General features: G+C 33.6%; 1 protein-coding gene across 1 annotated transcript; it reads left to right on the top strand.

Annotated features, from left to right (window-relative positions):
- Positions 1–9491: 9491 nt before the first annotated feature.
- LOC119644985 (basic helix-loop-helix neural transcription factor TAP) lies at positions 9492–11354 on the top strand (the record flags this gene model as incomplete). The annotated part of the gene is made up of 1 exon (XM_038044727.1): positions 9492–11354. A coding segment is annotated over exon 1 (1269 nt), but the record flags the coding sequence as incomplete, so codon positions are not given.
- Positions 11355–22502: the final 11148 nt, after the last annotated feature.

Below are 22502 nucleotides of genomic sequence, written 5' to 3'. Positions count from 1 at the left end.
ATTGCTGCGTGTATCAGTCTGAATTGAAGCAGCTTTTAAAAACTGCCAAGCAAGAGAAACTTACAAAGCTCTTCAAACCATTGCCTAAGCCTTAAGATAATTGATCAAAATGTTCAAAAACTTCAATTAAATTGATTTTTTTTATTTTTTCACCTAGGAACGTATCCCCTATAATCCCATATAAATTACCATTCCGTATTCACGGTTTTTTTTTTTTTATTTTGTCACCTAGGGACGTATCCTCTACAATCCCATTTAAATTACCATTCCGTATTCGCGGCATTTTTATGGAACATATCCCCCGCGAATAAGGGGCTTTTACTGTACACACTCTCACCTTTCTGCATTGTATGAGTTCTTTTACAGGAGGACCTAAGGCGTTCAATGTTTTTGTAAGTTCTTGCCAAAGATCGCTTGCTCCTTGCTTCCCTTGAACACAGTTAGGAAGCGCATCTGTCCCTAGTCCTGGCCGCTGTTGCATGAACTCCGCTCTAGGCTCTTTTTCTTTAATATTCACCTACGCCATCCTACATAGATTACGTTAAATATAATATATCTAAATGATAATTGTTACATAAGTACTTACATATATCTCGTAAAAGCATTTTGCAATCTTTCTATAGCCATTCATTTTACTTTATTTTCCTTTGAAAAATGAAGTTTGATAGCTATTTTGGTTTTCTATAGTACCACTCCTTTGTGTTGGCACTGATACCGCACCAAACTTATTCCTCGCAAAATTTTTCGGCCATCTTTTTTTACCATCTGTGATACAGCAACTGGAAAGGTGCACTGGCCAACGCTAAGGTAAAAATTTGTTACTCACCCATTATTGATAGCCTCCAGACCCCAGCTCGGACCTAATGAGCGAAGGGATCACAGAACGTGTGTACGTTCCCTTTAACCATCACTCGCATCAATTTTAAATTTATTGAAAAGCCGCTTTGGCTCGCGGAACTTTTGCAAAAATCGACATGCAGCGATGTACACTTCTTTTCATACACATTATCAATAAATATACAAATTCATTTACTCTACTAAAGCTTCCACATCTTTCAAGATTCCCTTTCCGCCAATCTCGAGGCTGCTTTAAGTAAGCAATTTTGTCTGTAATGTATTTTATGTAATTGCTTGTAACTCATGTTGTTATTAGTAATTTTTTGGCCAGCGGGTGAAAGTAGCGAATTATAAAAGCCGAAGTTTTGTAAAATATAATATTTCAACTTTACATAAAAAGGTTGAAAAGAATGGCGAACGGGCAGGTGCAATTGTTCTAAAGTATTGTTTGCAAATTTTCATAATCATAATTGTAAAATCTAATTTAACGGTGTTGATCAGCAAGTCTTATCCAAATAATTCGATGGACTATTCTGCGTGAACGAAAATTAATTTTCTCGTTTAGATGCGAAATGAGAAGTCCTGTGATCCACATTTGCGATTGACAAGCATGTAAAAGGTACACTTTTTACACATATTACTATCCATCGCGGTCCAATTCCGCTTTTCCGAGGTATCTTCATTCTTTTTTCCTTTCATATTATCCCCTACTCATTTAAAAGCAATTGAAAAGAAGGAATAATAGTTTAGCTTAAAAGCTTATCTCTCAGTCTCGAATTATTCGCACCCAGTTGGCTGCTAATTTTTATAAAAGTCTACATTAACTCCGGTTTCGGGAGCATATTTTGCGTAAGTAAATAAGAGCGGAGTTCACTCCCCAAAACTTATCTCGTTCTGCGTTTTAATTCTGGACCCTGCCATTGATAAAAAGAAGAACAAACCCAACAAACGACTCCAATTTAAGCTTGATGAATCACTATCGATTTCTTCTTATCTTCGAAACTATGGTCATCCCATCCAAATATCTCTAGTAGCATCAGTCATAACCAATGACAAACTGAACTACCTAAAATCCGTCGGGTCCTGCAATATTTTCCAAATTAGCAGAGGTCTCGATCAAAGATTATAGTGAAGTCATTGAATTAGTACTTTTGCTAATTAAGACGAACGATTTGAAGGCAGCTGAAAAAGTCATACATGCCAAACGTACTGACATCGTTCCCATAAAAATCAAATTGAAGAGCTCGTTATTATTTCTGCATTGACTAAGTGTCGTGAAAATAAAGTTCCTAGAAGAATGGTTCGTGACATTAAAGCTTATCTCACCAAGTAATGTGGGTGAATCGATAGTACTGACTGAAAACTTAACTTGATTAAAAAGGACACACCAAAGACAAATAAACCTTTCTCAAGAGACGGCAAGGATAACAAAAGTCAAGCAGGTCTCAAACCTTAATTCCTAAGGAGAAAGGAAAGGAAGCGATTTTCGACGGATTCTATGGGATCTACATAGCATCTATAACAAAGAGAGCACAGTAGAGACATATTCAATCCAAATATTTATAAAATATATGGTTAATAAATAAATAAATAAATTTAGATTACCTTTTGAACAAATATTTAAGTTTCGCATAGTTCAATAGTTATAATGTCCGATTGCACTTTACTATGCAGGGTGTTGTACAAATTCATACCTTCTTGCCGCTATGCATTCTATCGCCTTCGCTTGTTTCAACGTGCAAAAGTAGGCTTTGTTGAGTGAATATAACGCAGGTAAAAACACTATGGTGGGCCATGGATCGCCGCTAAACACTCTAAAATATCCTACATTAATTTATATACAACGAGTTTTCAAAATGAGCCTTCATTCGGGAAGTGATCGGAAAATTGGTCCAATCGAAAACATTATCAATAGTTTTCATCCTTGGGCCTAAACACGTCAGGATACCAAGTTTTAAAGAACAACTCAAAAATTGCGGCCTGTAGCTTCAACAAAAATTTACATAGACAGACTTGAGATGGACGCATAGGCTTAAATCAATTCAGATTATGATTCTGAATCGATCGGTATGTATATATATAATATACCCTGTACCACCCTTGTGTACTGCTTTCAACAGAGCACCAAACAAAAATTATTACTTTGAATCAAATAGACCTTCGCATACAAAATATGTTGCGGCAATGCTGTGAGGAAATGCAATCACTTTTCCTTTAAAAAAAAAAAAGGAAAAGTGAACGAAATTTCCGATCATATCGTTATTGATCAGGACTATTTAACACTTCTGTGCACAAGCTGTCTCCCAAATTTCGTTTAATTTACCCAAGAAGCTTCAGCTATGAGCTGCCAGGAATTATCTTGAGGCAAATTCTAATAATAAATTCGCCATTTGTATATCTTACGGAAGTTAAATTGCGCTCGAAAACTAAATAATTTTGTAGAAAACGATATTCTCTGTAATAATAGGCTTAAGAAAGTAATGAAAGAAAACAGAAGAGTTGAAGTGTTACTAAAAGTTAAGTTGCTGTAAATAATTTCATTGTACATTGTAGTAGTTCGGAAAAGTGTAAATAAAATGTCCGCTATTGTCAAATCGAAATGTATTCGTATGAAAATAATTTGTGAAATATAGGAGAAAGCACGTAGAATCGATAGAGGCAGTATTATGCAGTCCACATTTTTGATTGCTGTGAATTGAATCGTTCTCTTGTCTTTAGTAAAATTGATGCCAGCATGTAATGGAAAATTGCACATATATGCATGCAACCCTAAATTTGTTCATCTTTTCGGCATTGACGATAATATATTATTTCAGTGGCATTAGAATCATGGCGAGTACAAAAAGAAGAAAATTCATTCGCGCGACGCATGATAGAACATATATACAACTCAAACGTTACAAGTAAATAATTTATTTCTTATACTCGGAAATATTGTGCGCACATACACCCTCATTTCGTTTCCCATTTTCATCAAAATACTTACAGCATGCACAGTCCGTTCGGATTTGCTTTCGGCTAATTGCTTTCTAACAATCCGCATCAAATTCAATTCGTACCACTCTTAATGCATACACACACATATACATATATATATATATATGCTAAACATATATACACTGCTTGATGCTTTTGTGAATGAATGCATGTTTTAATTTTTTATTCACTGCGCTACTGGTATGAATATAAGGATATCGTTCTATTCACCACCAGATAGTGAATAAATTTTTTGTAATTTCATGTTTAACACACAGAGGTATTCTTCAGAGAATGCCCATAAGATGCGTGCATTCTTCATAGATGTGGAATAGCTGGCTCGTTAAACACCGATGGCATTTAAAAAACCCTAAGTAAGCTCTTAAAATTGATAATCAACAGTCCATTACGGTTATGAAAAGCTTATCATTGAAACGGACAATGCTTGATTTCTATTAAGATATATCTATATGTAAATACATATATAGCAGGCCAATGCTACATCAATCTAACTTTGACTTACATTTATGAAAATATTTCAACTATTTATTTAACTCAGCATCTAGCTTATAGAGGCTATATGTAACATTCGTACATGGAGTTTAATTCACATCATTATAAAGTTTTTAACTGAAGTAATATTCGTTTCAAGCCGGATCGCATTTTATACAAGATGCTGTAATTTGATACTTTGTTTGATTAATTCTTGCTCACTAATAGAAATTTTTTTCATTCATTTCTCACCCCCATATACTATACGATTTTGTTAATCATTACTGAAAGAAGCGGCATGCTAGGCCTGTCATTCCGCTTATATAATGTCACAAATCTATGTAGTATGTATGTATGTATGTATGTATGTATGTATGTGTGTGTGTGTGTGTTGTGTATTTGGTCAGTGTAAAAGTCTTAGTTATTTTGTTAAGTCTTTCTCTCTCTCTCTCTCTCTCTCTCTCTCTCTCTCTCTCTCTCTTTGCAAATCTATGCCTGATATTTTAAAGACTGGCTTCTCTTGTTACATGGGCAGCTGGTAGTTGACGCGTATATACCGCGATTTCGAGTTGAAAAACGTACGTAAAATTGTTGAATAAATGCAACCGCAGCGATCAAAAAGTCACAGATAATACCGTATCTAAAATTTGGAGCGGAAAAGAGAGAATATATAGCCGCTTTAAAATTTAAATTAACAATGAAATACATACTTGCTACGCTTTTATGACGAGGGGCATTCAAGATTCGTCGAAAGCCAATTGTGATATATTTTTTTTTTCTATTCTTTATATTTGTGTTCAGACAAATTCTCGTTACTGAGTTTTTCATTGTAATGAAACTATTGTGCCATTTTTGTGTTAAAAGTATATAGCTTTCAATTTGATTTTGATTGCACCTGGAATCCGATTTGCTTCGGGTTGTTATTTTGTTTTATCAATTATGTGTTTATATGGTGAATAAATAAATGCGCGTATTTTCTCTGGCCGGCTTAACATTCGACATGCTCTCTTGATTTGAAAAATGCGAATGGAAATTAAAAGGCATTTTCAAAGAAATAGAAACTTGTATTTGATTTAAACATTATTTTTAATTTCAAAGATATAAATCGATCATTTAGATTCTAATCGATATATTAGAAATTGTTATGCTGTTTGTATTAGGAAAATCGATGATTTCTCAATACAAGAATTAACTCTTTTTGGAATTTTAACGAAGTAAGTGCTTTTTTAATTTGCAAATTTCGTAGCAGACTTGTTTAACATGCGCCGCTTTGTCAAATTCGAATTTATTTATTTTTTTCTTCACATCAAATAAAGGCGTGTGTTAACCCAATCTTTTTTTTTTTTTTTTTAGATATTTCAAAAAAAAAATTCATCTCGACGACTGGATAGTTTCATTATTTTTGTAATAAATTTTAATTTATGGACGCCTTTTTTGTAATTATTCATTGTTATTTGCAAACAACGCTAAACATAAATATTAATTTTGTTGGGAAACAGACAAAAAGGGAAAAGAGAAAAAAAAAAAACAAAAAAGGCTAGGACGCTAATATGAAATATAACATATCGTTTAATCATTCTGGGACTGATACATAACAAAAGATTCATATTATTTTTATCGTCAAAGTTTCAAGTCATATCGCTCATTTCTTTACGAGCTACGGGTCATTTCTAGAGAATCGGAATTTTATGTGTTAGTTAAACAATGCTTGTTGTGATGGGAAAAAATAACCTACAAATTATAGATGGGCTTGAAGAGCGGCCACATAGTCAACGTCCCAAAAAAAAGTTGGTTGCACCAGGATTCATTAAATCATCAAATTAATCTCTATAATCGAAAAGTGAAGTTATGGAAGATGGCCGATATTCTAAAGACTTGGAAAGGGCAGAGTACTCATCATGCGACTCATATGCCAAATGGATCTCTTTTGCGACCAGCGAATAGCAAAATTCCATGAAGTGAACAAATTTCATATCGGAATCTTTGGACTGATTGTATCATTGTTGAAGGGAAGACTATATTGATGACTAAAGTTGTATTTAGGAAAAGAATGTTTCACTTTTACTCAATACCGGGTATTATTGGCGCATGTGTTAGGTGTTTGCTAAACTTTTCAGTGACGGCGACTTTTACAGGCAAAGATGTTAAAAAAATGGGAAATACCAGTGCACGTAATGGTTGCTATTCAATCGTTTTGACTTTTCCCTACATATAATAACAATTTTCCATTTAATATTATTGAGATATTTAGCGTATGCCGGCACTAATCACATGTAGCGCTCAAAATTGCATTTTTGTTTTTTATTACTTTTGCTGTTTATTTGAAGAAATCTGCTGCACAGGAAGCGCAGCAAACACGTTCAGAAGCTTGTGGCGATGCTGCTCCATCAGATCCCAATTGTCGGTTTCGGTTTCAACAGTTTAAAGGTGGTGACGCGAATTGATTGAAAATGACTTTTTTTTGGCCGCCTGTTGCAAGAGTTGTCCAGGTCGAAAGGGAAGTTCTGCCACATCTAGGTTTTTTATCAAACATCACGCCGTCTGATTACCACTTGTTCAGATTGGTGTAGCATGACTTGGCTGGCATGCGGGTACGCTAAGTTGAAGCAGTGCGCAAACGGGTGGATTGCTGCGAAACCAATATAAGTTCTCTCGCCGTAATACTGCCTTTTTCAAGTGAAAAAAGGATCAAAAGTTTTGCAAACACCTAATATTATATTGCCCTTAATTGAGAGTCATACATTTCCATCTCGCAAATGCAAATCTCCCTACGCTATGTTGTTTAAATAAAGTCATTACTTCAAGGAGTAACTTTGATATTTCAAATCAGAAGTCAAATTTTGAAATTTGGAATAAGACACATTTTTGGAAACCAAATGGATGGCCCATAGTTACCAGTAGTGTTTTTATTGGAAGTTATACTTTCAGATTCGCAATCTACAACTTCCGCTCTAGGCTCGTCAATCTCGAAAAAAAAACTAGAAGCAAGTAAAAACATCAAGCAAGGCCGGACATTGAATCACCGTAATGTATGAAAAAATGTACCAGGTTTTCATTTAAACGAATATATCTCGTTTGAACTTGTGATATGGGACGGAGACCAAGGCGTGATATGACGTGATCCCAATTTAGGAAAATTAATTTTCACTTGCCAACGATGCTATGATTCTTTACCTATTTTCGTGATAAAGTATTAAAAATTAGAGTTTATTTGAATTGATAGATTAACCTTTCGTGGGAACTCTTACATAATGCGAGGTTCAGACTGCAATATTATTATGGATCAAATTTCTTTATAAAATATCAACAAATAAGAGCCTTTCGCTATATAAGGGTTAACTTTGTGTCCCAATCGATCAATTTGGTGCAATGAAATACCATTCATTGCTCGACATATATATAACAATAAGGCTTTATACGATGAGCGATTTTAAAGATGGTCCGATTCAAGCCATTTTTTCAATGCGTTACGGAATAATTTGGATAAAAATTAGACAGACGGACGGACAGATAGACAAACCAGTTGAAGTCGATTCAAAGAATAATTATGAATTGATCGGTATAATGAAATGTGAGTCTATCTTAAATTCTTCAGGGGTTTTGCAAGCATTCACACAAGCTTGCATCATAAGTGCTGTAGGGTACGATTAAATACAATTTATATGTGCATGATATATTTTCTACCACAGAAAATATTGAAGTAATAATGAAGAAAAGAAGAAAATGTACGAATTACGGGGGGAATAAAAAATTATTTGCGTCAGTTTTGAAATGAACAGTTAAGAGAGTTGAGATTTCTTTGTCTACTCTGGACGCGGTTGTGTGAATAAACAATACCTCACAATTGCATCTGAATGTTCTAAGAGCAAACGAATAGAACAGAGTAGAACAGAATCTTACGATATCTGATCTGAGGCGTAATATATTTTTCGTTATAGCAAACGGAATGATAAATCTAATATATGTCCCTTCTTGGATGGATAGAAGACTGCGAAAGGCAACGTAAATGTAAACATAAACTTCAACATCAACTATGTTATTAACGTTTATTGGTTGCACGTGTCCGGACACACTAAGCCACCAGTGATCTGATTTGCGGTTTTAAAGTTCAACCGAAACAACTGCTATTGACGCGAGAACAGTTGTTAATAAGTGCATAAATGAATTGTTGTATGTGTTATTAAACGTTTTAGCATGTACAAAATATTTTCAACAATATATATATATATATATATGTGTTTTTTTTTTTCTTTTTTATGTTAATCGCAGTTGAAGCAAATAATGTGAAAGATGTACATAAAAAAATCTCTTAATTGTTCGAAAACTGTAGGCGTATGGTTGCGTCTATTTTGGCCATTTGTCATAGATCGAAAAGAAATTTGTAGGAATAGCAAGTAAAAATATATATGATTGTCAGTCTTAAACATTCCATTTCAATTTTTTGACTTTGAAAATCACGACTAAATGGATGGACAAAACACGTATATCTATATGTATACATATGTATGTCTTGTAGCATATATCTGTTTTATCTTCTTTAAATATTGTTCGCGTAATTAATCTCTTAATATGTACGCGTTTGAACACTTCATGGATTCCATAATTTATAAAACACTTTACGACACGTGACTATCATTATAGCGTAATAACAATAATAATATAATAAAATAAAATTTGGTTTGTTAAAAGCGTTTCGAAGGAGTTCTTAGAATATATAATTCCTTAAGTGTCCTTATATCCTAAACTATGGTTGCGAGCGGATAATGTGGTATAAGTAACAACTGTTCAATATCAATTATCTAATTTGAGATTTGATGAAACATTTTTGCTGATGTGCGCCATTGGATGATGGGAAAAATGCTAAACGAGCAAAAATCGCTGAAAGAAACCTATAGTTTTCTACTTTTGATATAAGAGGAAACATATAAAATTATATAAGTTAAAATATATTATAGTAGTAGAGTAGAAAATTCCTTCCGCTTGGATTTTTATCCAGTCGCGAACTTGATATGTTATGCAAAAACTGTAAAGCATTTCTTTATTATAGGCGTGTTAGTTACTCGATGTGTGTATTGATCGTGTCGATGGGTTTTTTAATTATATATATATATGGTAGTTCAGATTCGCGAGATCTTTATCGAGATCTCGTACATATTGAAATTTTCATATCCGGGCATGAAAGTATTCAAGTCAACATGAAGTGCAAGTCTAGCAATCCTTTTTTAGAATATTTATTGAGAACAACTTTTTGATAGAAGACTAATATCGTGAGAAATCGTCGAACGCCACGATTTCAAGTGCTATGAATCATTTTTTTCATATTTTATGTTTTTCGAGTAAAAAAGGGGAATACGTACCATAAAAAATCATGTTTGATCAAGTTAATGAAAGAGAATGTTTCCGATTGGCTCAGAGTGAATTGGAAATTGTGCGATTATTTGTATTTTTTTACTTGCACATGTAAAACAACCCCTTAATTTTAGTACAGCATATCATACATATAAAGCACCGGGGGATTTACAATGGCGTAGGAACGACACAGAGGGTTGCTGATATCAACAATCTCATTGAAGGTCGTCTATTGAGCCGGTGTGTTTCTGTTATTGTGTTATTATAAAACTAGGCAATATCCCTAAGCAATCTTTAGTTGGCCGAGCGACGGGTTAAAGAACAGTAAACAAAACCACGTGGAAAATATTATGACCCGCAATGCCTACATGCACACGGTGAAACATAAAAAACTTAAAAAAAAATATATAACTTTTGCAGTTATATAAGGAATGGAAATTTGCGCGAAAATGTCATCTTGTTATAGCCGGTTTGATATTCGCTCCATCGATTCAGATGAGAAATTTGATGACAATTCCTCTTACGATAGTGGTTATGAAAAAAGCTTTGAAACGGATTGTTGTATTACGCCACGTAAATCAGAGTTTGATTGCAGTTTAAATTATTGTAACGAAGCCGCCAAAGATAGTCTTGATAATCATCTTAGTAATTCTCATATATCTGTGATTGATCAGTCCCTATTTCCCGCTCTTCTTGATAACTGCAGCAACCACAGCAATCGCAGCTCCCGAACTCTAGTCGAGCACGTAATTAACAAAGTTCCACCATCGGAAAATGAGTTTTCACCTAAATTAGGCTCAGACACATCGACGCCGATAAAAAAATCGAAATTACAAGAAGATGAACATACAACAGAGCCACGACCTAAACGTAAGTATGCCATCGGACAAAATCGAATGACACGTTCGCGTAGTCCCACACAGGTTATACGTATTAAGAAATTTCGTCGCCTAAAAGCTAACGATCGCGAAAGAAATCGTATGCATATGCTTAACGATGCCCTAGAGCGATTACGTATAACTTTACCTCAGTTACCCGAAGAGACCAAATTGACGAAAATCGAAATATTACGGTTTGCCCATAATTACATTTTCGCTTTAGAACAGGTATTGGAAAGAGGCGGGACACTTAATTTAGATTTGGAAAAATTGCAAAATTTTACACTGAGCGGAGAGCGGATAACAAAAGAAATATTTGAAGCACTATTTGTAAGTCCGCAACCATTTCCCAATTTAGTGGAAACAGGCTTCATTGGTTATGATTTTAGTGGGCGTATACCATCCCATCCATTTCATCAAATGCCATTCGGCAATCAACAAGCTTCATCTTATCTTAACAGCTCGCCATCATCAATATTCAATACTCAAGATTTTTTTAACAGTATGAGCCATTACGGTAACCAGCAACGTCAGCAGCACCTCAGCCACTATACAAATGAAAACTATTCGACAGAGAAATATGAACTTTTTGAGGAAACCTTTAAAGCAGCTGCTCAAATAAAATCAACCGTAAATAATCGCACCGCAAAATATTTAACGCATAATGAATGCCATACCGGTGTAAATTATCCATCATCCCGACTATCGTCTAATATAACTTGCAGAAGTAAATCTCCTACACAAGCGGATTTTCATCAAGACTGTAGTTTCTATAGGCAAACATCATCTTGGAAGGAGTGCAAAAAATCGTTTAATAATAATAAAAAATCTCTTAAACTAAATTAAAATATAGTAAGAGCATTAAACAACAACAACAACAGCAAAAACAATTTCAATCGCAGAAAAACTTAAAAATTTGCAAACCCTTTTAACAACATTTCATTTTCAAAGCTTACTTAAAAGACAAAAAAAAAATTTACAAAAATCTTAAGTTTACAAATAAAATAAAAATAATTGCAATTTGTCGCTGCAGGAGGAGCATTTAAAAAAGTGAACCAAAAATATATTTAAGAACTTCTCATTAAAGTTGGAATTTACAAAAAAAAAAAAAAGAGAAAAGAAAAGAAGATATATATATATATAACCCGATTTGAAATGTGAGCATTTTTGCATGAATTTTTTCTTAGAAGGAATTGAACAATAATAGTTTTTTGATATATATCTTTGTGTACCTTATTCTTAGAAAAATATATGAATTGTAAAATGTCCATTTGCAAAAAAAAAAAACAACCGAAGCTAGTCATACTGCTGCTATTCCTTACAAATTATTATTATTTTTTTTTTTAATTATTAAAACATTTACATTTACATTATTTGTATTGAGATATTATAAAATATATATTCATTGAATTGCTTAGGTATCTCTCCGGTCAATAGAATAATTTAGTTAAAATTCAATTTCAACTCTGACGAATATAGATCTCATTTAGCAAAATAAGGTAAAAATTCTTAAATCTCATTACTTGAAAAATTATATAAAATTAAGTTTAAACTTTAATCAATTCACAATAAACATCATTTAAACTAATATGTTGTGAGTTGATTTTTCCATTATTTTATCATATTTCAAGATCAATGACAAATGTGCTGACACTTGTCTTAAAGTCAACCAAACTTAATTACCAAATTAATATGGAAAATTTAAAAATTTGTTTTTCAATTCCATTTCCATGCATAAATTTTGACTCCTATTGTCTAAGAGAGTCAGTATTAGTAACTATTCTTCAATACCGGTAATATGTGGATAATTCATGAAAATGTGCGGATAATGCAACCAGTCAGAAATCCGTTGAACCGGTCTCAATTATGTTGTAACCTAAGCTAACATGCATTTAGCTCCGGATTTTTAGGTGCGTTTGGTCACTTTCGGACCAGATCAGACTTGCTCAAGTTCTCAATTTACTAATTTTTAATCTATATATCCTACACCACTTGTTATAGCGTAGTGTGTGTATTAAGCTTGTCCTGGGTACATGCAACACCAAGAAAAACTTGGGGCAGCGGAGTGGTGTAGGGTGTTTAATGATAAACCGTGACTAACTACAGTCCTTTTACTTGTTAATAACACATTTATTTGAAATTTGAAGCTTAAACAGTTGCTTTGAGATTCCTAAGGAAGGTCAAAGAATCAGACGTACGTACTTAAATTGAGAGAGAATGGAAACGAAAATAATGAATTATTTTCTTAAATAATAAAAATTAAAATTATGTATAAACGAAGATATTAATCTGGCAGAGGAGAAAATGACCTATTATTAAATTAATAAACAAACCTTCATAACAGGCAAAGGCATACAGACATACCCACCCTGAAAAAGTATTCAATAAATTTATATGTATTTGATTTAAGACACGTGCATGTTTATCGTGTGGTGAGTATATCCGAAGAGTACTCAACAAAGCTACAGAATGGACTGCATGTTAGCAGAAACAAAAAGATGACGGTTTCGCATCACCTGTCAAGAACAATGAAGAAAAAAATTGCTTATAAATGTTGCTGTACACATAGGCACAAAACAAAATAGGGTGTAGGGGTTGTTACAGTCATAATTTTTACAAGTTGCATATGAAAACCAGAGAAAATTATTATTTCTTTTTTATTTAAAAAAAAAGAAGCAAATGACAAAGCAAGACTGGAGTCGTGCGTTACCAATGAAACTCTTTCGATTGCAAATGCATCCTTTTAAATTAATTAGGGTTTTGGTTTTTGTCTAGGAACTATGAACTTTTAGATAAAATCACGGATCATCTACGTCAGAAAGACATAGACGTAATCTGTTATACAGATAACAGATTATTTCGAGATAAAATCGGAAATCCATTAGTAGCATTTCCTTTCGTTCGGACAAGAGGCTGTCATGCCGCAGTTTCTAAAATGATGTGAATACAGCTGTGAAAAGCCGCTACAAGTCAATATCGATTTTTAGATAAAGAGAAGCTCGTAAACAAAACTCCCCAAATACAAACTGATAAGTGGCCTTCATTTCAATTTCGAAAATCATGGTATAATTTTCATTTTTTGGAATAATGGAATGGAAAAAACTCCTAAGCGTGCAGATTAAAATTCCGACCATTTTTGTTAGATAATAACTTGTATTAAGGATTTTGTAAATAAAAGATCGACCGTACGCGAATAAGTAGATAAGCCGATAAGCAGCCAGCCATTGTGTCGTATATATCATGTTTATGTAATTATTTGTACTCTTATCCTACCATTTAAGGGTGCGGATAAATTCATTTTCTCCAAACTTTTGCGACATCTAAAAGGAAATTTGAACGACTCTATAAAGCGTATATAATACATTCTCGATTAGCATCAAAGCGTCCGTCCGTCTACTCCTTAACGTGTTCTTCTGTGGTCGACATACCTCCGTTCGCAACCATTAAGATATTGACCTGATAAGACATTGAAACTTGTCAGTGTAGATTTCTTTATTTAAGGTAATTCGAAAGGATGCAAGGACACGCCTCTGCTCAAAACAATGTGATTTTTTCTTTCTTATACCCACCACTGCAAGATGGGGATATACTCATTATGTTTTTTTCCATAATGTATGCAATACCCAGAAGGGAACTTTAAAGACCATATATTCTTGATCGGCATGAAATTCGTAGTGGCTTTAACTATGTCTGTCCGTCTGAAGGGTGTGTGTTGTTGGCGCTCTCCTGGTTGCAAAAACGAAGATATCGACTTCAAATTTGGTAGAAACAGTGGAAGTTACTACACGCAAGTTGGTATTGAAAATGGGCTAAATTGGTTAGAGCAAAAGCGCGCAGTGGAACGTAAACTGAATGCAACTCAGTTTTTTTTAAACAAAAATTTTTGGATTTTTCCCCATAACTCGGATATTATTAAAGTTAAAAGGCTGAAATTTTCCACGTTTACTTTACAGCACACTTTACTCTTTAGGTGCACAAAAATGGAAACAACCAGTCATGCCGACGCAAAGTTAAAAGTAATTGAATTTTATTTTTTTCACTTTTTTGAGATTCTATGCTTATTTATCATAGCACGAATGAAACGGAATGTTTAAAACTATTTTGTATACTTCTCAAATCAAGATATATTATCTGCCTGAAAAAGGATTAATTTTAAAATGAAAACCGCGATCAAATAAAAAAATTTGAAGAGTAGAATGCGAAAAGCAAAGTGGTGGGTATGCGAGATTCGGCATCTGCCGAATACGACTTTTTTACTTGATTTTACTTTGGAGCTTGTCCTCCATGCGTATAACATGGTAAATGTTCAGAAAGAGGTGAGTAAAGAGGAAGAGATAGAGTGGCGGCCTGTGCAGCTCAATGAATGTGACTCACTAAAGCTATGATCCAAGGTAAACTCTTCTCCTCCTCGGCTACTTATGCTCTAGAGTATCGAACTATTATTTTTGAAAAACATTTTTTTTTTTTAAGATGTTGGTTATATACGATTCGGCCATACCTGAATAAAATTTTCTTATTTATTATTTTTCAAAGTGTTAAGATTTATATTTGTAAGATGTTGTTTGCCTAATGTACTCCGTTGTTTATTTTGTGTCAAACAAAAGAGAAACGCAATTTCGTTAAGAGACAACAAACTGGTAAATACTTAATACGATGTACGCATACGCATTGTATTTGTGCAGGTCCGCTAAATACGATTTACTTTCCTTTTCTACTGAATATTAAAATGGAATGTTCAAAAAAGTACAAGCTCTGGGGTTGTTTAACAAATTATTTCATTTAAAAGTACGAAAAAAAAAAAATAAATATATATATATATATATGTATGCCTCTATCGTTGAACGTTACATATATATAGTTTTGATATATTCCCGCTTGGTCACAATGTGATAGTCTAAGAGAGGGTATATTGCAGTCCTGGCCTTGTTATTATTAATTCACCCTTATGTTATCTTTGATTTTATACACTCGGTACAAGTGCTCGATAACGCATTGTACTCGAAGCCGTTAATACGTTCACATTTCGGCAATAAAAGAAAAGGATACGGTCCGCAAACAACACATTTTAAGACAAATTTTGGTTATCCATACATAGCCAAGTCTAGAACGATTCGGATTTATTGAATGTTTTACACTTGCTACATATAAAGATAGATACATACAAGTTATACCCTACACTACTACTTGTTGCATAGGGTATATTAAGTTAGTGCGTACGTATGTAACAGGAGTTAAGGAGTTGTATGTAAAAGGAGTTAAGATAGATCCACTTCTTATTATACCAATCGATTCAGAATCATAATCTGGATTGATCTAGGCCTGTCTGTCCGTCCAATGTCGGTTTATATAAATATGTGTCCAAACTGTAGGTTGCAATTTTTGACATATTTTGATGAAATTTGGGCCAAGGACGAATACTATTGAGAATGGCTCGAATCGGTTCACTTTTTCGACCATCCTCATATAAGGCCCTATTCCGAAAAGTTGTTGTATGGAAAAAAATTGCAATTTTTAAAATTGCGCGGCAAAAATGCCTAAGTAGTAGTATTTTAGATTCTAAAGTGTTCGGGATTCTCAATTGGTATGAAAACTTTGGTATGAAGCTGTGGAAATTTTTGAATCTCCTCTTATATAACGAAAGTTAAAATTCATGCGACAAAAAGGTGTAATTTTCAATGCTTGAATGATGAAAATTATACCTAATAATAATTAAACTTAAAAGATTAACTGTACCAAATTTGGACCATCCCGGCCTATTTTTTTGGATTCTACCCTTATGCGGACTTTCACGAAAATTGGTCCTGCGTAGAATAGAAAGGTTTAAGTTTTAATATGAGGTTATGGAAATTGACCCATAATATCCTACCTAGCCAGGTTTTTCACGAAAATTGATCCTTTATAGAGTAGGAAAGTTTAAGTTTTAATATGCGGTGATAAAAATGGATCCATAATAGTAGTTTCATAACCTAAATAAGAAGAGTGCTAGACAGTGTGGTGTAAGGTATTTAATGGTCGGCCATGTCTCACTATAATGTTCTTACTTGTTTTTCAACATTTTATATTCATTAATAAAGCCCAGTTTATATTCTATTTTATTTCATTTCAGTTTTCTATGATTAGTTCGAAAAGGTCTCTTGATTTCTATGGCGTTCCACTTTAATCGAAAAGCGATCATTAAAAAAGTATATTTTATCAAAGTTTGCTCTCTGTACCTTCATTTCATATAGCTATGAGAATGTTATGAGAATTAGATATAGCTAAATTTGCTCCAAAGTCTCTCCGAGGAAAGGCATATATATATACATATATATGTATATTGGATGCATGAGTGAATGTCGTATCCTTTTAAGTATAGCAATATTTTATTCAAATTGTCATTAATTAGTAGCCATAACTTTTCACAATTGTCAGCCCTCATATGGAAGATATCTATTAATAATCGTTTCGGGGGTATTATGATCACAAAAATAAACGGTCTCCTCAACGAAATAAATGTGAACCTAAATCAGCAATAATTGATTGACATTCATTGATTTAGTTTCGGCGGTGATGATTTCGTTTGGTTGACCATCCCGTAACACAAAACATCAAACTGATTCTCGTAAACGAATATAATTTATAAGCTATCTTGGCTCGTGTTCATTTTTTAATCTTCTATTAATTCAGGCCAAATATTGGCGTTTCCTTGACACAAAAATGAACATATTCAGGGAAACATGTATACGTTCAGGGAAATATGTATATTACACTATATAGATGAGTCAACAAGTCCCCGGACTAAATAAGAAGAAACATATTTCTCTTTTCTTTGCAAAATTCGATTTATTCACCAACATATCCTTCTACAATAGTGGTACATTCAGTCCAATGCTTCTCCAACTTTTCCATGTTCTTTTATAAAATGTTTGACCACGACGAGCTGATCATTTGATCTAAATTGTTTTTTTCCCAGGCCATCAGGCTGGTGAATGAGACATTGATTGACATACGGAGTGCACGAAGTATTAGTGAATCTATCCATTTCCCACATTCGCCAAGTAATAATCGGTATGCTTGTGTACTTGAAACAGTTCTATTACTCGCCGGATGCATCCTACTATGTATATATTCACAACGCGTTGAAAAAATCTGAAGATTTGTGTTCACGACTTTGCTATTATCATTCTAATCAGATCCAGTTTAAAAGCTAGCCTTATCAATTTCTAGCTTAGAAGCGTCAGTTGTTTTCAAATTTTCTTAATATATTCAAGAGATGGCAAAATTCAACTAAGAGGATACATCTATCGAAATCGACCAAAATAGCAAGCAAAAGAAAGAAAAATGAAAAACGCCATGCCAAATAAAGGGACTTAGAAGGGGTATTAGAAGCACGGCACAACTCTATATTAATTCCATACAATACGTACCCAGAAAGGATATCAATCATTCCACAATGTAGCAGTTGGTAACAAAGGGTTCATTCAAGTTGCATATTATGTTTTTTTTTTTTCTCTTGCTATTCTTTTCGCACGGATTACCAAAATCCTAAAACCATCTTATTCAGACAACTAGAATAATAATAAACACAAAAATTAGAAAAGTGTAGGAAAGTTCAAGAAAAATTCGTTACAGCATTGTCTGCAGGTCAATGCGCAATCAAGGGGGAAATTTTCTATTCCGCCAAAGATATTTTAGATTTGCTAAGAATCCGCCTAAGTGGCCGAGTAGGCAAGAGTCTCGACTAGCAACCCAATGGTCGTGGGTTCAAATCTCAAGTGCGGTAGAGTTTTTAATAAAGCCGAAAGCCTTAGTTGCTAACGCTTTAAGACTTTATTCTTAGAATTTATTCTCTGGCTAAATTTATAATAATTATAATAATAATAGATTTGCTAAAGGTTTGTAACGCTTAGTTAATAAACTCCTGCACGGCCTGCATATATGTACATATATACAGTTTATCAGTGTGAATAACGGAATCAATCTATTCGATCATGTTTAAATAAGCCTACGAAAATCGTATGTAGTCAAGGATAGGCAAATGTGATTTGAAATATCATATATTTATATACCGTGTCGCATATTAATGGATCTATACCTTATCTTGAACAAACTGAACGTACAAAAATAATCAATATATCATAATCTATTGAAAATTTGATTCGCTTCAACAATAAAAGATTCGGTTCAATATGTATAATCAAAGCCGAATATATGACCTTCGTCTGGTTTCATCATTAACGTAAAAAAATAGATAGAGCAATTCGTTATGGTTGTGTATCTTTATATTACTTGCATGTTATATAATTTTGTTTTTATAACATTTTGCACATTTGCTCGCACATAGACTCATAGACTCATTCATTTATTCCCTTTGTATCATTGTTGATCACGACCTATAACATTTTATTACCCCTCTCGAATCGATTTATCTGTGAAATGTGTAGAGGGATGACCTGTGCTCTTTGCGAAAATATTTGTATATCTTCCATTATATCATAGTGATGCGCTTCTGAAGTTAAATAAATTCTATAAGGAAAATGTACTGCTGAATGTAGTCAATCCACCCCTATTTTGTAACTCTTTCTTCTAAATGAGTCTATACGTTAATGCGTTTTGAAAGCTTGTCTCGTACGTTTTCGTATGACTGTCCGTCCTTTTATATGTTAAGCGCATCACTATTAATACGAACGCATAATAACTTTGAAATTTCATTTTTCGGAATGTATCCTTTCAAATGTTTTTAAACCTTAATTTTCTTTTTCTTCTATATAAGCAAACATATATATACATTATCTCCTTCTTTATTATATTTTAGAGAAATATACGAAACATTTTTTAATCCGTTTAAATCACTTTAGTCAATATTGAAAGGATTTGCTTCACACATATACGAAAATAAACATTTTCATTTTGTCCAAATATTGACTTATTGGTGCGACTTATTTATTAATAAAGGAAAGTTAAATAATTTATTCACAGGTATGTACAATATGGCATTTGCTCATTATAAGAAAAAAAAAAAACCAAGTAAAAAAATTATATTCGGCGGGGGCCGATTCTCGCATACCCACCACTATGCTTTTCGCATTCCATTCTTCAAGTTATTTTATTTGATATCCATAACGATGGTATTATTAAGAAAAAATTAATCACGATGTCTGCCATATTTATTTTACAATTAACCCATTTTCAGGCAGATAACACATCTTCATGTGAGCAGCGTAGAAAATAGTTTTAAACATTTCGTTTTGTTCGTGTTATGATAAATAAGCATAAACCATTTAAAACAAAGTGAAAAAATATTAAATTTAATCAATTGTAACTTTGTGCGGGCATGGCCGATTGCTTCCATTTGCTAGACCTAAAGAGTAAAGTGTTTTGTAAAGTAAACGTGGAAAGCTTCAGCATTTTAAGTTCAATAATTTCCGAGTAACGAGCAAATACCCAAAAAAAAAAAAACTGAGTTGCGTTCAGTTTACGTTCCACTGCGCGCTTCTGCTCTAACCAATTTAGCCCATTTTCAATATCAACTTGCGTGCAGTAACTTCCAATGTTTCTAAAAAATTCGAAGTCGATATCTTCGTTTTTGCAACCAGGAGAGCGCCAACAGAAAACACCATACAGACGGACAGACGGACAGACGGATCGATTTAGCATTTAATGCTGATCAAGAATATATGCACATAGTTTATGGCGTCTTTGATGCTTCCTTCTGGGTGTTACAAACGTTTTGACAAAATGAATATATCTCTCATCCTTTGGCGGTGGGTATGAAAGTATTGTATTGAACGTTTGGGTCCGCATAACCATAATCCTCGTTATTAGCAATGAATTGATTACCTTGATCTCTCTTTTATATAAAATGCTATTTTGAATTCGTCTTCTTAATGTCTGTTTTTGCAAGTCGATGGGGGATTTTGGAAGCAGTGATAATGAAGCATCGCGCCGGTGTTTCATTATCCTTGGTACGGTCAGTGGTTAAGTAAGTTAAGCCACATTTAACGCACACACCCAACATCGTTTGTTTGCCTCGTACATCCAAGATTTACGACAGCATACTTCAGACATGTGATATCATATATACTTTTGTTGTTCATATCAGTTGTTATTATCGGGATGTTCATCCTCAGATTAGTTTGTTTTATTATCCTCCCCACTATCACGACTAGAACTGCTTGTAATTGTTGTTTTACTTTATTAAATTTTACATGTTTTGGTGTGCCGTAATTGTTGTTGTTTGTGTTTGGAATGCAACCATTGATGCTTGCATTCTCGGATGTACTATTTACCACTGTTATTATTCTTTAATGCATTTAAATTGTTGTTATCAAACTATTGTCTTTTGCTTTTGAAAATTTTTTTTTGATTCAGTTTGCCGATCTTTTTTTAATCATAGCCGCAGCAACCATTGGGTAGCTTATATAACTTATCGCCATCACCAGCACTGCCATCATCTACGATAGTAGACGAAGGTAATGTTAATTGCGCGATCGCAGTCAACAGAGAACTTTGCTTGTCCTTTAAGCTTTTAGAGTTATGAAGATGTTCTTTTTTTTTGTTTTTGTAAATTGACATTAGCGTAAAAGAGATCAACGCGACGGTTCACTGCAAGAGCAAGAGAGACTTTGTATATTAAAATTTTAAAGGCATATTAGCTTCCATTCGCAGCTAACTCTGTCTTCCTCAAACTTTTATTCTTCTACGATACGGAAACCAAAAGTCAAAAATAACATTAGATGTAATTTTATAGAACCCTACAGAAGGGATACCACAAATTTATGCTATGCCTAGCGTCCTTTCTGTTTCGCTGTTTATCCGGTGGTTTTTATGAACTGTCAAAACACTTAAACAGTTTACAGTTAAATATATTACGTTCTCGATGTTATCAGCCAACTTTTGGAGGTCACCGTTGCATCGTTTACATAGCTGCCCCTCGCTCGCTACAATAAGTGTGCGAAACGCTTGCAATGAGAAAAAAAAGGCTTTACATCTAAACGCTGAAAAGTTCAATTAATATCGAATATCGCAAAAATCTTTTTTTAATAAATGCGTATTAATAAGCCACGAGTCTCTTTAAGCGAAAATCGTAAATGGGTTTGATTGCTGCTTGTTTGATTGGTTTGTTATTATGTTTTTTTTTTTGAATGGATGGGAGCTATGGTATGATAAAGTTATTAACATCATTATAACATAAAACCAGTCACATTTGTATTATAGAGTTTGAAGCAAACACATTTCCGCATAATTAAAAGAAGCAAAAACGCGGGATATTCGAACCCAATAACCATTCTGTCGTCGAAAATTTACAGCTTTCCACATTTTCGTTGCATAGATGCTACTATAAACTGGGCTCCGACATGGTATGAAAAGCAGGGTTACGAAGCTGCCGTTTATAGTGCCATACCGACGAAGGACTGATTTTTTGAACCGTAAATTTGTTTTCAGAGACTTCACTGTTTAAAATATTTGCGATCTACTTTTTTTTCAAGTTTTTCTGTCTACGTTCATCCCAATACCCTTTAAACTTTACCACGTACTGCAATATGATGAAATTCAACTCTAAAAAAGTTAAATGTGACCCGCATTAATTCCTGGGTTTCATTATATACAAGCTCCAATGTTCCAGATGAAATTGTTTTAAATTTCGGGAATGAGTTCTGAAGTTAATTCTTTTTTGTATAAATGTCAAATATGAGCGCTTTACGTCTCTCCGAAGGACGAGGAGTATATCCGTTTTGTCAAAACGTTTGCAACGCCCAGTAGGAAGCATTAAAAACCTAACAAAGTGTATATATTCTTGATTAGCATCAAATTCTAAATCGATCACGCTAGTCTTAACACCGTTGTGTGTGTGTTTGAGTGTCATTTACAGCTTTCCGAAAAATGTCCACAGATAAAAAGAAAATTTATTATGAAAATAATTAATTTATTAAATTTATTTCAAGAACTTATTTTGAATTTATCCCGAGGACAAATTTTTATGTTCAATAT

Source organism: Glossina fuscipes, unplaced genomic scaffold (genome assembly GCF_014805625.2).
Source record: "Glossina fuscipes isolate IAEA_lab_2018 unplaced genomic scaffold, Yale_Gfus_2 1, whole genome shotgun sequence".
Taxonomy (NCBI): Eukaryota; Metazoa; Arthropoda; class Insecta; order Diptera; family Glossinidae; genus Glossina; species Glossina fuscipes.
Note: the sequence above shows the minus strand (reverse complement) of the source record. Positions and strands in the feature narration are given on the sequence as shown.